Raw genomic sequence first — 17,882 nt, 5'->3', positions numbered from 1 at the left:
AAACTGTGAAGATCCGGGTTAGAATTGGTCTTCAGCAACCCAAGGTTATTGTAAGAGGCGATTAACACAATCAGGTGGTCAGGCCCGCTGACTTGGTTAACACATGTCATCACATAAAGCACCAGTGAGGGGAATCAAATCCAGGTCTTCAGCCAACACTAACCACTAGGGACAACCTCTGTGGTGTAGTGGTTAGAGCGGAAGGTCACGGGTTCGATCCCCGACCACGTCCTACCAAAAGACGTTAAAATATGGTAATTGTTGGTCCCTGCCTGGCGCGCTCGGCATTAATGGGTACAACAAGGACTGGTCGGCTTGGAGTCAGTATAATGTGTCTGAGTGGGGTATTCATGCTTCACTGCGGCATGGTATCTCAGTAGGCTAGCACTATAAAACCAGCTTCAGTCTGGGCTAGTACAAGCAGCCGCACTTACACATACATACGCATGCACGTCGTCATATGAGCGAAATATTCTCTAACGCAACGTTAAACCAATTTCACCTCACCTCACCTAACCACTGTGCACCTTACAGAAGACTACAACTAAAGGAACACATACAACTGCTGTAAAATGTAAATGTTGTATTCAAATGAGAATATGGAATATGGGTGTGACACTACACTGCCAGTGTCTGGTGGTCTCAGAAGTACAATGCAAAATTTCATACCAAACACATGCTTCTTTGATATTTTCAATAGTTTTAATTCATCAGTATGTACATGCAGTCTAAGTAAACTTAGGCTCAGTATTATTTCGTTGCACTGCTATACTGAGTCTGACAAACCCCAGTAGAAGGTCACGTCATCTAACCTTTTGAATTGACCAATCAAAACACAACATACCAAATCACGAAAGTTAACATTCGCACATACCGTCTGAACTTTTACCCCGAAAACGTTTCCGAATGATCGCTTCTGAGTGATAAACATGGAGGAAGCCATTATTCACAACAGTGAGTAAACAGTCGCTGAAAATAGCGTCAATATTCCAGGATGTCATCTTGTGGAAATATAAGCTAATAATAACCATGTCCTCAGAAAACCCCTACATGTATATACTGCAGGTCAAATATCTGTGTTTTATGCACTTTTTGTTTGTTGAGAGATCAGCAACCGACAGTCAATTTCGTCTTGCGTCACTATTTTGTAAGTCCCATTGAACCAGTAGTAGCAGTTGCCTGATTGGTTAAATCCATTCGGCCATCTCGTGTTTGATTGGACAGTCATAGGTCGCTCAAAGGTTAGCTGACACGACCTTCTACTAGGGTTTGTTAGACTCAGTATAGCGGTGTAACGAATAATACTGAGCCTAAGTTTACTTAGACTGATATGCTGATATGACTGAAAAACACCCAATATGAGTAGAGTGACCGGTGATGTATTTGACCATACTGAACATAAAACACTAAAAAAATCAGTTTCAGAATCATTACCACATCTGGTATATCAAGGACGTACATGTTATTGGATTTCTTCTTTCACAACTTTGCATTCGAAAACAATAAATATTTTCTGGCATGTTACCTGCAGATGATCTGCAGTCAGATGCTCACTCTCAGGAGGGATTGTTTCCCCTTTACAACTCTTCACAAGTGGAGAGACAAACATTTCGCATCCTTAACCTTGATATACTACACAGCACTAATCTTTCTTTTCAAAGTAACATCAAGTAATGACAGCTAAATAAGATATAGAATAGAAATTCTACAAAATGTCAAAACAGTTAAGATTAAAGCTGGTACATGTGTTGGGTCATCCATGTCATATGTTCCTTGTTCCCAAACTCGGTTTCAGAATGGGACACTTAATACAATCATACAGTCTCCCACACAGCCACAGATACCCAGGGCACAGATGATGTCCTGCTGTTAGCTGCCATCATAGGTCAGTCATCCACAGTGATTGATAAGGCTTTTATTTCAGATAGAGTCTGTTGCATCCTAGATTTATAATCGTCATCTGTGTAGTTTTTAAGGCCACATAGAGTTGAGGAGAGCTCACTGTACACCTTGTAGGCCTCAGTATTATGGGTTACCTGAAACACAGCAAATAAATTCACAAAAGAGTCAACTATAAACAGTAATTTGGTTTACAAATCTGCAGACATCAAACTAAGCATAAGTAAAATGAAATTAATAAAAATATCCTGATACATCTTTTAATACTGTTAACTATAATTCTGTACAAATAGGAATTTGAATGATCTTGCGTAAGTAGGCTGATACGTAGGTGAGCTTCACACATTGTACCCATGTGGGAAATCGAACCCGATGAGCGGATGCTTTACCCATTAGGCTACCCCATCACTCCAATATGACAAAGACATGACACAGACATTACACAACTATATCACAGACATGTCAGACAGAACACAGGCATGACACAGTTTCAACTCATATAACACAGACATGACACATACATGACAGAGCTATAAGAAGCATGACAAAAGCAGAACAGCAATTACAGACATTACACAGCTATAACATATATAACACTGACATGACACAGGCACAACTCATACACAACACAGACATGACACAGCTATAACAAACATGGCACAGACAGAACACAGACATGACACAACTGTAGCAGCAAACACAACAGCTATAACACAGACATGACAGATAGAACACAGACATGACACAACTATAACACATAACATAACAGCTATAACACAGACATGACACAGATAGAACAGTCTATGACACAGATAGAACACAGACATGACACAGTTAGAACAAACATTACCCATATAGAACACTTTAACCCCCTGGGTGCCACAGGGACATATATGTCCTTCCCCTTCAACCCTCACTTTGAAGTCCAATAAAAATCAAAATATCCCACGCACACAAATACACTTCTCAGTTTCGAATTCTGCAGGAAATTTCCTGTTTCTTGATACCACCCACAATTACTTTAGACAAAGCTAATATGACCTTTCAAAATAGGCTTTGTCGAAAATGTCGCCATTTTTTACGCAGTACGAAAGCGTGATTCACAGCGTTATTTGCTGTATGTTTTGAAATGTGAAAATCGTATACTTACTGGGAGTATTGAATTTCAAAAATAGCATATAAATGATCACTGATATCAGTTTTTCATGAAATCACTAATGACAATTCTGAAACGTTGCCAATGTACCTAGAATCGGTTGGGACGTTTTAGAAAATACGCCTACACGAACGCCAAAGTGCGCTTTCCGCCATATTGGATAGTGTTTACAAAATCACGTTTCGCGAAGGCCGGTATTGAGACGCCTATTACATCACGTAGATTTCATATTCAGCTGCGACAAATGCATGACTGAATTCCCCATACATTTTAGAATCACATAACAAATGGTCTTTGTCACCAATACCGACTGTCTAGATGAAATAAAACATAAAATATTGGGTTTGAAAACAAACGCTGTGCTCGAAAGACTACGCTTGTTTGAAATGTAAACAAAGATTTTACACTGCGTAGCATTTTCTGAAATTTTCCGACACCCAGCTGTCTATTCATTGCTTGCAATGGCTCCATACCTTTAGAATATTCATGGAAAGAGTATCGTAGCAAGAAATTGGAAATTAAAAATAGTTAAAATGCAATGATTTGATAATTCATAAGAAATTGTCAAAGTTTCCGTGCAGCATGATGCCATGACGGACGCAAAATCACGCAGAACGACAACGGTAATTGTCAGCATTTCTGGCTTATTCTCTTCCTTACAGTGAAAAAGATAAAAACATATAACAGTACACCGATAGTCAGAATCATTCTGATTACTTACATCTCATATTTATGTACAAACGATCCCTGATCAAGGGAGGGGTCCTCGCAAAATCCAGTGTACCCTTGTCAGCGAAGCCGCCATTTTGTAAGAAATCGGTCATCGGTAGTGATGTCATACGTCAACATTGTTGTACATATTAGGCAATTTCTTTGAGGTGAAGGTCGGTTGAACAAGAGTAAACACAATCGGCCAATCCTTCCGATTACACTGTCAGTATTATGATGTATATTTTGCGTATAGTTCAGATATTTTTTCATGAAACTGACTTTAGTATCTACTTTTGGCCTTGTTCAATATCATATCATACGTGCATATAGGGTTCACGGTGTTTTATTCTTTGAAAGTGTTTGATTTTTGAATAATAATTACATAAGAAATTGGCACATTTAGTGCAGTACACCATATTTTAAACCTTTACACAAGTGTTAGAAGATCAATGTAGCCATAACTGCAACTACTTTAGTTCCTACGATGTACAATATTCAATGCATTTGGACTAATATTGCAGTTTCATATGAACAGGTTAATGAACGGCGATATAATTCAACTTATGTAAAACTGATAATATTAATGAAAATGATTTATATATGTTATGAAACGTATGTGCACATATATTTAAAGGAATTGTCTTGTTCATTGCATATTTTTGTGTCGTTTTATAGACAAACGATGTATATTGATTGGCCAGGTGCGCGTTTGTCGGAAACGTTTTATGATTCACTATCATTGTATATATTCGATTAAAAAGTATTGTGATGACCAGATATTAAACTCAAACTATATATAAACGAAAATTGTTTAAAAATATATAAACCATGTCATGTCTTAATTTGGACAATTTTACATCCATATTCTAATTATATAGTTCCATATATAAAAAGCTATCGTTTTGCATCTTTCATTGCATACTTATGAAGAGAAATAGCTACATAATCATAAACAAAGACAATTCTTATCCTACAGAAAATATTCGGGTGTTGTGAAATATTATTTTTCATTGACCTTAACTTGATGCCAAATAGGTGCGCGTGTTGTTCACAATAAGATACACAGTCAAACCATCTAATTGTTGATATATTCAGGACACTATTTAAATGGAAAAATCAGTCATTTCATGTTTTGTCTGAAGAGTGTTAAATTCTGACTAAGAAGCCGAGACCTTTTGTACAATTAATGGAAATTAGGTGAGATATATACTAATCAGCATACCAATGTCGTCTTTTTCCGACATCGCAAAATACATAAAACAAGCAATGACGTCATCTAAAATGTTGTATTATTTTCAGCAATTTCATTACATTTGAAGATATGGCTACTACTCTGGTAATAACGATGCAAAATTAATCAAAATACATCTACACAAACAGGAGAATATGGGAATCTAAGAACTAACTTATATAATCGATAGGGCCATCCAAATCGCTATTCCGTTATTTCACATGTAGTACGATGTCATCTTTTCTTATAAATTGTGAAACTACCAAAGCGTATCCGCTCACATTAGGGAACTTTGAATTGGAATAGTTTGGTTCACCGTTAACAAAAAATACCGAAACTATAGCGTCCGTATCCACAACAAATTCTCTCCATGTGATCTGAGTTACATTGACCTAGTGTTAAGCATAACGGAGTTATGCCCCCTTATCATTATACATGTATGACCTCTCTGTCGTTGTTTGACGTCATAGAAGAAAATCTATTTTTGACATTTATTGCTAGTCATTTTTAATGTTGAGCGTATAACGTTAAGCACATGAACCCAATTCATATGCACTTATGTCGTTCAGATATAAGGCTGTATTTTCTTCGCTCACACTTTCCGTAAAGATGCCAATTAAAAAAATCGTAGCACAGTGCTTTTATCGGTGCGCAATAAAAAGCGGAGAAATTTACTGTTTTTTTAAACTCATAACAAAAATTTGACAACATTAAGAAAGGTATATTTCTCAAACCGCCGAGGTAGTTGCACTTATATTTATACCAACGGATAGAAAATTTAATATTCTACATGTCTGTGTAATTTTATAGCCTTACGTAGATTCAGGACCACGCGAGCGCAATTCTCGCACAACGTTCACTTTTCAAACTGTATGTAAATGTGCACCTGAAAAAAACCCTCGGCATCCAGGGGGCTAACACAGACATGACACAAACAGGACACAGACAATATACAGATAGAACATATAACATAAACAGGACACAGACAATAAACAGCTATAACACATATAACACAGACATGACACAGCTATAACACATATAACACAGACATGACACAGCTATAACACATATAACACAGACAGAGCACAGCAAAACAAGGACATGACACAGATTCAACATAGAACACAACACAGACAAGACACAGACAGAACACAGCAAAACAAGGACATGACACAGATTCAACATAGAACACAACACAGACAAGACACAGACAGAACACAGGAAAACAAGGACATGACACAGATTCAACATAGAACACAACAAAGACAAGACACAGACAGAACACAGCAAAACAAGGACATGTCACAGATTCAACATAGAACACAACACAGACAAGACACAGACAGAACAAAGCAAAACAAGGACATGACACAGATTCAACATAGAACACAACACAGACAAGACACAGACAGAACACAGGAAAACAAGGACATGACACAGATTCAACATAGAACACAACACAGACAAGACACAGACAGAGCACAGCAAAACAAGGACATGACACAGATTCAACATAGAACACAACACAGACAAGACACAGACAGAACACAGCAAAACAAGGACATGACACAGATTCAACATAGAACACAACACAGACATGACACAGACTTGATGATATGTTACACAACCTGTGATCGGATGAGTGCTTCCAGGGAGGGGTGGAAGTAGTCGATTCTACTCTCGTACAGTTTAGGCATGTCTTCCACGATTGCTGAGTTCTGTACCTGGAAGTCCTCCTTAGCCAATGCTAGAGATTTCTTACTCTGAAACCATGGTAACATGGACTGATTTTTAATTACAATTTTTAGAAGTTTATCCATCTCAAATATTAACGTTTGTTTTCTTTTCGCCATCATAAACTGCCACTTCATCTAAATATCCATGGGACACTGGATGGTGAGTTCCATTGCAGCAATACAATCTTTACTAATGATCTATTCAAAGACTGGAAGCTAATTAAATGTAAGTAATGGAGTGAGTGAATTTTGTTTATGGACTGTAAAGTCTGGACCAGGCAAACCATGTGTGATCCACGTGAACAGAACCCTATAAAAAGCCAGTCACTAAGAGAAGTGACTAAGTCTGACCACTTATATATTCGTAGGGGGGTGAAGGACATAGGGCAGTTAGAAGGAGCAGAGGTTCCTAACAAATAAAAATAAGTAGCCTCCCCTTTTGCTTGTCTTATTCTTATGTTTGAATGCCCCCTGCCCTCCCCCTTGTAATATTTTATTTTTCATGACTCCCCACCCCTACCCCCAAAAAACAGACAACATGCAAAGGACCTTCATATGTAATTGCTTTTCTTGTTGATCATCCGAAATGTGGAAATGTCTGTATCATTTTGTAAACCCACTTCAGCTCCTGCCATATATTTGGGTGCCCTCCTAGTTTCCTCTCATCCACCCTACAATTAATGAATGGTCCCTAATCGTCCTGGGATCACAAGGGGGTCAATAGTAAGCAAAACAGCAGCCCACCTGGTCCAGTTTCACCACGTTCTGACCGGTCCGGTCCCGCTCCTGGTACTTGTCCACCTTGGCCTGACACTTCCGGAACTCCTGCACAAAATATGGACTCAAAATTTCAAACACCCTGTCAGCTCCCACAACAAGCCATCCAAAAAACAATCAGAGATTACAATCAATCTAATGTAATTTTCATTCTTTCTTTAACTGATCCTCTCTTGTTTACACTCCAGACCTTTATTGTGTCACAATCACATCATATGGCATGGACAAGTAAAGTGTATTTTATTTTCTTACAATCCTGAAAATTTCAGATTCCTACATCTTGCTTCTCTTTAGAAGACAATTCTTTCAGATTTGAGTAAGTGAATTGGGTTCTACCAAACTTTCAGCAATATCCCAGCAAAGGACACCAGAATGGGTCAGTCACACGTACCCATGTGGGGAATCAAACCCAGGTCTTGTGTGTGACGAGTGAGCAAGGCTACCCCACTGCCCCCAAATACATAAAAACACCTTAGTTATCATCAGGTTTTCCAGTTATATTCTCTTCATTAGAATAAGTCTCACCATTTCAAAGTTTTCAGCATTTTTATAATATTATAGGAACAACTGTGTGTTTTGCTTGAATATGAAGACTAATATCACACGACATGCCTGTTTATTCCAGAGGATGATGTTGCAATGTTAATTTTTTCTGTGAGTGAACCGTAAGGCTACAGAGACACGGATAATAACATAGGATTACTGACTTCACTTGATGTTGATCCAATGATTCATAGACCTTGGACAAGTGCTATTCACTAAGGCGATCAACCAAAACTAAGTCAATAACTGTTATATGACACAAAAACTGTGATGGCCATGAGTGTAAGATTGGTTTAAGATTACATCTATCAACCTTCTCATCAGCCATTGTTTGGAAAGGGAAGCAACTCTGAATCAGTATTGGCACAGGAACGTAGTGATGCTTATCTTGGGCAGTTGCAGGAGACATGCAGGATCAGAAGTTTACGTTATGGGGTTACAATTCTATTTTTAACCGAGTGTGGTCTGCAAATTATTACATCAACCCCATGTGCGGTTAACATAACATATTGTTGTGTCAAGACACCCAAGTGACGATTCAACCAATCAGATAGTAGAAATTTAGGTCACATAATAAACACAATGCCTTTAAGAATCTCTTATTCCAGAGATACTGTATGTCTGTTTCCTAAAGGTCATGAAAAGTATGACAGTTAGATGTTGTTTTCTATCCCCGGTCCTGACTGAATATACAAACCTGGTGAATTGGGATAGTCAGTTTATTAACTTGCCTGCAAGCTTTGTTCTCTCTTCTTGACAGCTGCTTGAACATTTGGGAAAATACTGTTGTATCTGCAAACAAAACATCAACTGGAAACAGGTTTACATTAAATGGAAAAACCCATCAGTCATCCAAAACCTTTCAATGTATCAACAGGTACACAAATTTCAATAAATCACTGGGGACACAACTTGACCTAAACCAGTATTTAACAATATTTATCTTTTATTCCGTCTTGTTACAAAGTCTCTAAACAATTTAAAGAAATCCAGTACACAATACTCACTTTTTCATGGGGTCTATCAATGTTTTCTGCATGACAGCATTCTGGAAAATAAATATTTATCATACATTCACAATTTAAGTTACTTCTTTTCTTCACTGTTTGTTTGTTGTTTAACACCGCACTAGTAATTTGTTAGCTATCTGATGCCTGCTGTAAACAATTGAGTCTGAATCAAACAATCCAGTGATTGACATCATGAGCATTGATCTATGCAATTTGGATATGGTGACATGCATCATCCAAGTCTGCAAGTCTGACAACACATAAGCCTCTTATGGCAAGCAAGGGTCGTTGAAGACCATTCTAACACGAAACTTCACAGGTACAATTCTATATTGACAGACACTGAGCTGTTATAATCAATACTGTCACTGAGAAATCAATCAGTACATCAGTCAATCTAGAATATATCTGCAGGTTTAAACACAAGGACAAAGTTAATGGCAAGCTAATGTTCATATTCAACATGTTCAGTGATGCCCAAAATATATATCATCAAAAGTCATCAGACTGTAAAAAGACTCTATTGAATGGTCCCTAACTGTCACCAAGCTTGACCTAAAATGTTTGTTGGATTCGAACATGTAAAGCATGTATAAGAGCACATGATATATACAGTCATATTGTTCTTAAACTGAAGATCCAGCCATTTTATCCATATCGTTAGATAGCTCACCAGTTCCTGAGCATGAAGATCAAGCTTAACAACAGCATGATCCCACTCCTCCACATTGCGATGCAGAGTATCCTCCCCTTGGCAGAAGGCAGAGGTCAAAAGGTCCTGGGTCAGCTTGCGCTCACTTTTTGTAACGGCTGAAAAATAGCAAACATTTGTTAAAAAGTACTCTTACATCTGTAAAAATGATGTGAAAAAACAATTGTAGCGGCAGTGGAGCTCGAAATCAAGCAAATGCATAGGGATAATTCATTCTTTTGACTGGCCTAATCAAATCATGCTGGTCAATTAGGAAAAATATGTCAACCATAAAACATGCGGCCTGTAAACATGATAAACAGTGAACTTACCATTATTAGCCTCAACCAAGCGTTTAGCATCCTTGTACAACTTTCTCGTGACCTCGTCTAATCTGAGGAGAGAAACTCACCTATACAAGATACATCTCTTCACAAACATAAATTACAAAACAAATACACAATATCTTTATTTTCATACACACCTCATGTTACTATTGGTCATATACAAGAATCATTCATGTACATCCAGTAAATACAGTTTAAAATCAGACAAAAGACAGAGTTATATTTTTGGACCAATAAAGGATAAGTTTCCACCCAACCACTAACCCTTTAGGAAATTACCAGTTCCAAAAGTAAAAGACATTGAATAACATGAAATATAGTGTACAAAATACATAACAGTGACTGAAATATTAAATAGCCCAATTAACAAGATTATCCAAGGCTTTATTAGGCTCCTATCACAAGGATGTAAATTTCCATGGACTTTGACCAATATCACGCATATGATATATATTTGTAAATGACGAATTCAGTTTCAGTAGTTCCGATGATATTCCTTAACCCAGCAAGTAGATGGATTTATTTGCCTCCATTGATGTATCTTAAATCTACAGAATAATCAGAAGAGCATATTTATGAAGTATCTTATTTCGACAATAAAACAGCTGGTATACACCCTACCATGTCCAACCATAGATACATGACCAGAAACAAGATATCAAAATTGAATACTTACTCCTCTAATTTCTTTACTTCTTTTTCAAATTCCCTTTCAGCCTGAAAACAAATGAATGGAAATATTTATGAAATCACTTGATTGTGATGAATGTAGTTGAGGATAAATATCAAATACATTCTGACATAACTCTTGACTCACAGGATGATTGAAGGTGCATGTATGTCTCTTCCTAAACATCCTCTTGTTTTACATACAAGTACAGAGTCAGGGCATGTAGAAGATTAGACCATTGTATACATAAGGTTATTTTCTGTTGACACAGAGAAAGGAGATTATGTGTGATGACTTCCTCATGGTGTGTGGGTGTACCTTGTCACTGAATTTAAAACAGGTCATCAAGTTCAGCCAATTAAACTCAGCAATGATAGAACAGAGACTTTGTGCTCTTAATGAGGAAACTTTGATACCAGTCATGAATACATGAACAAGGTTAGAATATGTCATGCAAAATATTTATTTAACCTCTGAAAGCAAATAAGCAGCACTATGTATTCACCATGGTGTACGAGACATATTCACCATGTGGCTGAGCAGTGGTCAGTGTTTTGCTTGTAATTATATGATTCTTTAAGAACAATGAACACATGTCAATATCCTAATTGCATAGATTGATGTTCATGCTGTTGATCACTGGATGGCCTGGTCCAGACTTCATTATTTACAGACCGCTGCCATATAGCTGGAATATTCCTGAGTGCAGCATTTAACAACAATTAATCAATCAAGAACAATGAAAAAAGGACATGTTTTCTTTCGTTTTTTCTTGTTGCTTAACTCAGCAACATTCCAGCTATGTGACAGCGGTCTGTAAATAATCGAATCTGGACCTGACAATCCTGTGATCAACAGCAGGAGCATCGATCTACATAATTTGGATATGATGACATGTGTCAACCAAGTTAGTGAACCTGACCACCTAATCCCGTTAGATGGTTCTAATATTACTAAGCTGAAGAATGATTCACCTTGGGTACATCATTACATATTCAAACAATATATTTTGTTCCCTTAAACCATATCAACTTGTATAAATTACACAATGTTAATAGTTCTCTGATCATATGAAACCCCTGTCTTTTCAAGCTATATGGAAACACTTACAGTTCTTGATATCACAGTCTTTTTTGGCGCCGACAAACGGCTGAACGGGTTCCTGTTGAAATAATATGGAAACATAAAACATCTAATAACTAATAATGGCATATATACAACAGTAGTGGAATGTAACTAACCAACATTAATCAATATCCGTTTTCAGCAGGAAATTTGGATTTTAATTTTGTGTGTGTGTTTTTAACACCTCGGCTATTGTCTTGAACATTAATGATTTATCAAACTGATTCGTTGAAAAACGCAGTTTCCCATTGCATACCAGCTCATATTTTATTTCAGTCTTCCGTTATCATCGTTTGGCAGGTGTTTGTTGTTATCCACCCATATCGGTGTACTTCCTTGTACCCTTTAAACACTATCTTGCAGATAGGTCTTTGTGCTTTTGAAGAAATGTATGGCTAAATGTCCTTATCTACAACATTGGAATTTAAAAACAACATAATAAACTCGTATTTAATATGGATGTACAATAATAGCAGTGAAACGTTATGAATAATTAACAAGACAACTTTGATGAGGGTTGGAGATTAAAATTATACAAAAGTCAATGCTAAAAGAAAATACGGAAATGGGTTATTTATTAAATACTTTAAGCTCTTGAAACATCAAAACGAATGATTTTTTTCCTAAAATAATAACGTGTTCGTATCCTTTTTAAATGTTGAATAATATTATTTACTAAATTGATAAGATATTCAGAAAAAAATAATTTTCTCTAAAATTCGTTTCGGTTTGACTTTGTTATTATTACAAGGATCAAAAATGGCTGCGCCCATACAAAAGTTAGCACGGATAGCCTGCCAGTGTTTTTCCCGTAAACAACACGACACGGTATTTAAAGAACAGATGAATAACCTCAAATTAGCATTGAATTCAATCACCGCGAAAGATGTTAACTTTGACCCGAAATCCGTGACAGACAGAACTTCGGAACATGACGCACCTGTCACATACGTCCACATTTGGGAGGATGACATTTTTACCATGGGAATATTTGTCGTGAAATCTGGAGGCAAATTACCCATGCATGATCACCCTAACATGTATGGATTCTGTAAAGTGATTCATGGGTCGGTTCACTTGAAAAGTTATAGTCTTGTTTCTGATCAGAACATTCCAGAAGATGTGGAAAAGAAATTACATTTGTGGCAGAAACCTCTGGTGAGATCAGTCGGTTTACGCCAAGATCAAGTAATTACATCGAATGATGATTGCTGCTTTTTGTCACCAAGTGATGGAAATATTCATGAGATACAATCTGCAGGTGGGGTAGCTGCTTTCTTGGATATTTTGGCCCCTCCATACAACAACAGTCAGAGTCGAGACTGCCATTATTACAAGGAGCTTCCAATGTCCGGCATTTTGGGAAATAAAAATGTTGAAAGTGCATCTATAGAGAACAGCAAACCAACAATCAGATGGTTTATGCAGGTTCCTCAGCCACATGAATACTGGTGTGACACACTGGATTATCGGGGGCCACCACTAATTGTGTGAAGTTTCTGAATTCCATTCATGATACAAAATCTAGTATCATCTAGACAGTAGGAGGTCTTCTACAGTCGGCTCTTTCATATAATTTATTAATTCATAATATACTTAATGATTTACCTATCTTATGAAATTATTACATTTGACAAATGAGTGACCATAAGTTGTGATGATATTGACCTGTTTACAAAAATAATTATATTTTGTGTGTTTTGAGTATGTAAAGATAATCAGTTATGCTATGTTACTGATATCAGTAACATCATTTCCATGTTCAAGTGTACTTATTGAGTTGACAGCTTATGAAACTTCCAGTTTCAATCTATATACACAGCACTGTGTACATGGTATAGATTGTTACTGTATTCCATTATATACACAATTTTAAACATTCAGGCTTTGGTTTTGTTTTCATGGTTTATATCTTGTATATGCCGGGAACAGTCTTAGACCATGTGTCATGATATTCCTATCACATATTGATTCACTGAGTCAGTGAATAATATCTATTGAGATACTTAATTGCCACCATTTTTGTATGTTGCATAAAACATGTACAAAGATACATGGGTGGATGTATCATGTTGTCAAAAGTAGATTTATGCATTGTCACATGCTACAGCATGACCAGCATGGGATAAGATTCAATACTTGATCTTCATCGTGATAAGTTAATGTTTTAACCCAAAGGATACCCCAACACCAACTTTTGCATAGTTTTATGGGAGTAAGAATACCCTGGCAGAAATGTATGTGGTGTGTGAGTGATTGCGTGTGAGAGAGACACAGACATACATTGTCATTGATGTTAAGGTACCTGTGTTCATTAAACAGTACATTGATCTTATGATCATGAATATCCATAATGTTAGAGTCTGGGGCTAAGGTAATTTGGTTGATTGTGGAAATCGTAATGATCTGTTGTTGCTCACAATATCAGTCACTGGTTTGTCAGATCCAAACTGAAATATTTAGTTGCTAGGATATCACTGAGAATGGCACTAAGCTACAAACAAACAATGTTTTTAATTACAGAAATCAAATACATAAGAACTGGCATTTGGCCCAAGCTTTCTTCTCACCTCACACTTTTATATGTGCTGCATTCTTTGAGTCTGGTCACCACAATATGGCTGAAATATTGCTGATGTAAAATGTTAACTCACTCACTCTCTCTTTGAGTCTGGAATGCCTTGCCATGTACTGGAGATGGAATTGGCACAGTGAAGAAGATATGCAATTTAATGTAATTGTAACTGATGTAATTGGGTGGGGAAGGGGGTTGTTTTTTGTGTGAAGGGGTATGGGGATGCAGGGTCATTGCTGCCCCTAGGGCTGATGACTAAATCTTGATTGTGCTGCCCTTTTTTGTTTACTTGTTGACATGCAAGTTTAAGCACAGAATCTTCATCACTACAATCAAAACATGTGATATGTCTAGTATTTACAACAGCTACTACTAGATATGTATTAGAAATGGCAGTATTTTATTCCTTTTGTTAATCATGCTAATTAGTATACAGTCAAATACCCTGTAAAGCTGAAAGATAAAATTTGTGTGAGTGTGATACTTAATGACAAACATCTATTCTGTGATTGTGTTCCACTTTATCCTAGTCTTGTGTTTTTCCAATTCTTGCAGTTTATCAAAGAGCTGGAAGAGAGAAGATTGTATATATCTATGCCTGACCTACAAAAGTGCTACACTTAAAGCATTCTCAGCTGTTTACCTTGTTGATGAACCAATATCATTTGTTACTCTGTTCTTTAAAGAATTTGACTGTATAAATGTTTTGATTACCAGCATATCTTATTGTTTTTTTTCTACTTTGATCTAATTATTTACTTAATATAAACTATTAAAGAGAAACTACCTAAATCAACATGTTTAATGACATCCTGAAGGACTGTCTCGTGTTCAGAAGAAAGTAGACCTTCGATGAGACCCTGACAAAAGACAGGTGAGGGTAAATCTAAGCTATGTCCACAGCATGTAAGAGTCACACAAATAGTTTTGTGTCGTCTGTATAGTGAGTGAATTTGGTGCATTGGTGCTTTGAACATTTTGTTTACATCATGGAATACCAGCTAAATGGGAAGAAATCTTGAGGTGATGCAGATCTCAATGTTTGAAACCCACAAAGCAGGGGTATGCTCCTGACAAAAACGTCAAATGAATAAGAGTGAGTGAATAAGGTGTTACGCCGCCGCTTTTAGCAATATTCTAACAATATCATGGTGGGTGGACACCAGAAATGGGCTTCACACATTGTAGCCATGTGTGAGATCAAATCCGAGTCTAGAATGAGTAAGAGGAGGCTACCTCATTGTCCACAAATAAAGAGCACACTTTGTCTTCAATTCTGAAGGTTTAACAGTTATTTTCTCTTAATAAGTGACACCATTTCAAAGTTTTCTGCGTATTTATACTGTGATAAGAACATCTGTGTGTTTTGCTTTATTGCCAAGACCTGGGGTGTGAAAGCTGTTTTCTTATGTTGATAGCTGCATTATAGTTTATACAACTCAAAACAAGTTAAGAACATCCACAGTAACACATCTGGAGGATATGTGTTACAATACCCACCTTGGCTTCTGGTCTGTACATTACCTTAAAAGAGGCACTATACTACTCACAGTTTGCTAAGGATCACAAAAAAATCACTACTTTACTAACATAGATTCATAATTTGAAATTGTTTCCATTTAAAACTTGATAATTTATAATGTGGTAACCCCTCTTTAGGCAAACAGTCACTTTAATCTAACCTTATGCACCTGATACACGAGTAACCATAAAAATGGTTTTCATGGCACCAGTCAGCCATTTTGCAAATCATGGAACCAGTCACTGACAAGTACACAACACCTGTCAATAGCAGGTATGGGATCCACAAGAAGAAATGACAAACTGAAACCTATGATCCATGCTTACAATAAGCTTAGGTATTTAAACCAAATTTGACCCCACATCATAGTTTTCTGTTGAAAACATGATTTGATCCTTAGCAAAGTGTGAATAGTATACACATGTATTTTGAATTTTATTTCAATGTGCCCCATTGACATGGAGCTTTGTTCGTGTTTCAGAGTGAGTGATTTTAGTTTTAGACCGTGTCTAGCAATATTCTAGTAATATCACGGCTTGGGACACCAGAAATGGGCTTCACACATTGTACCCATTTGTGGAATCGAACCCGGGCAGGCCGAGCGAACGCTGTAACCTCTAGCTAGGTTACCCCCACCGCCCCTCGTGTTTTAGATCATCATTCCATTCTGGTCATACAGCTCAGTCACTTTGCATGGACCCACCCACCCCACACGACCCCTTCTCCTAGTCCTAAATCCTAGATCCGCCCCTGGGTGTGGTGTATTCATTTCATTGCACTCACGTTGTGACCTGTGTGCTCGCGTGGGCGCGCTGTAACTTTTCCGCCTAATATAATGCCCGTTTTATAGAACTATCATACTGTCAGTATGGCAGTGTAACGAATAATACTGTGCCTAAGTTTACTTTTGACGCTCGTGGTATTTATTGATCTAGAAATATTAAAACAACGACACAAGGGCCTGCTGAGCGGATATCACATTACAAATGAACGTGTATTATAGGTTTCACATATTGGTGTGGTGGTTCCAAGGTTCGAACTACCGACCTTCCGCTTTCGTGGCTGACGCTCTATCCACGAGACCATTTACTACAAGATCACGGAGGTGGTCGGAAGGTTTGATTGACTAGTCTGTCATACAGACCCTGAAGCAAATACATATCCCAGCGGGCACACAACGTTGAATCAACGTTGAATCAACGTTGAATTTTGGTTGTTTGGTTGATCAACCTTTCATAAACGTTGATTCAACGTTTATCATGCGACCAAAGAAAGTTAGTCGAGATTCGTTTAGTTGTCAACATTCTCTTGAACAGTAATGATTTATCAAACTTCATTCGTTGAAAAAGAAACACCAGTTTCCACTGCATACCAGCTCATATTTTACTTCAGTTATCCATTATCATCGTTTGCAGCGAGTGTTTGTTGTTATCCAATTCATATCGGTGTGTACTTCCTTGTACCCTTTTAAACACTATCTTGCAGATAGCTCTTTAGTGCTTTTTGAAGAAATGTATGGCTAAATGTCCTTGTCTACAACATTGGAATTTAAAACAACATAATAAACTCGTATTTAATATGGATGTACAATATGCTTGCAGTGAAACGTTATGAATGATGTAACACACAACTTTGATGAGGGGTTGGAGATTAAAATTATACAAAAGTCAATGCTAAGAAAGAAAGAAATACGGAAATGGCTCATTTATTAAATACGTTAAGCTCTTGAAACATCAAAACGAATTAATTTTTTTCTAAAAATAATAACGTGTTCATTATCCCTTTAAAATGTTAAATAATATCATTAACTAAATTGATAAGATATTCAGAAAAAGTCATTTTCTCTAAATTCGTTTCTGGTTTGATCTCTTTGTTATTAGTACAAGGGA

General features: G+C 37.0%; 2 protein-coding genes across 3 annotated transcripts; one reads left to right on the top strand and one right to left on the bottom strand.

Annotated features, from left to right (window-relative positions):
- Nucleotides 1–568: 568 nt before the first annotated feature.
- LOC124267541 (bridging integrator 3-like) lies at nt 569–17,421 on the bottom strand. 2 transcript variants are annotated; one of them, XM_046702467.1, is made up of 10 exons: nt 17,366–17,421; nt 11,882–11,933; nt 10,778–10,818; nt 10,087–10,148; nt 9,737–9,873; nt 9,061–9,101; nt 8,785–8,845; nt 7,478–7,558; nt 6,626–6,760; nt 569–2,036 (listed from the first exon to the last, which is right to left on the bottom strand). In XM_046702467.1, exons 1-10 carry the CDS (start codon nt 17,371–17,373, stop codon nt 1,887–1,889), a joined length of 768 nt encoding a protein of 255 aa, XP_046558423.1. In that variant the 5' UTR covers nt 17,374–17,421; the 3' UTR covers nt 569–1,886. The 2 variants fall into 2 exon arrangements, with proteins under 2 accessions (XP_046558423.1, XP_046558422.1); XM_046702466.1 differs by lacking the exon at nt 17,366–17,421 and adding an exon at nt 12,153–12,265.
- On the top strand, nt 12,652–15,187 carry LOC124267542 (2-aminoethanethiol dioxygenase-like). Its single transcript, XM_046702468.1, has one exon. It carries the CDS (start codon nt 12,656–12,658, stop codon nt 13,388–13,390), a length of 735 nt encoding a protein of 244 aa, XP_046558424.1. The 5' UTR covers nt 12,652–12,655; the 3' UTR covers nt 13,391–15,187.
- Nucleotides 17,422–17,882: the final 461 nt, after the last annotated feature.

Source organism: Haliotis rubra, unplaced genomic scaffold (assembly GCF_003918875.1).
Source record: "Haliotis rubra isolate DU_JTF1 unplaced genomic scaffold, ASM391887v1 Scf132, whole genome shotgun sequence".
In the NCBI taxonomy this organism is placed as follows: Eukaryota; Metazoa; Mollusca; class Gastropoda; order Lepetellida; family Haliotidae; genus Haliotis; species Haliotis rubra.
The sequence above is the reverse complement of the archived record's forward strand: the minus strand, read 5'-3'. Positions and strand labels throughout refer to the sequence as shown.

What these genes read in the sequence shown, in the direction of transcription:
- LOC124267542 (XM_046702468.1), top strand. Translation starts at nt 12,656, where the DNA reads ATGGCTGCGCCCATACAAAAGTTAGCACGGATAGCCTGCCAGTGTTTT.
- LOC124267541 (XM_046702467.1), bottom strand. An exon ending in GAAGTAAAGAAATTAGAGGA is followed by an intron (nt 10,149 to 10,777) that starts GTAAGTATTCAA and finishes TTCTCTCCTCAG; the next exon opens with ATTAGACGAGGTCACGAGAA. An exon ending in AAGCACTCATCCGATCACAG is followed by an intron (nt 2,037 to 6,625) that starts GTTGTGTAACAT and finishes GCTGTGTTTCAG; the next exon opens with GTAACCCATAATACTGAGGC.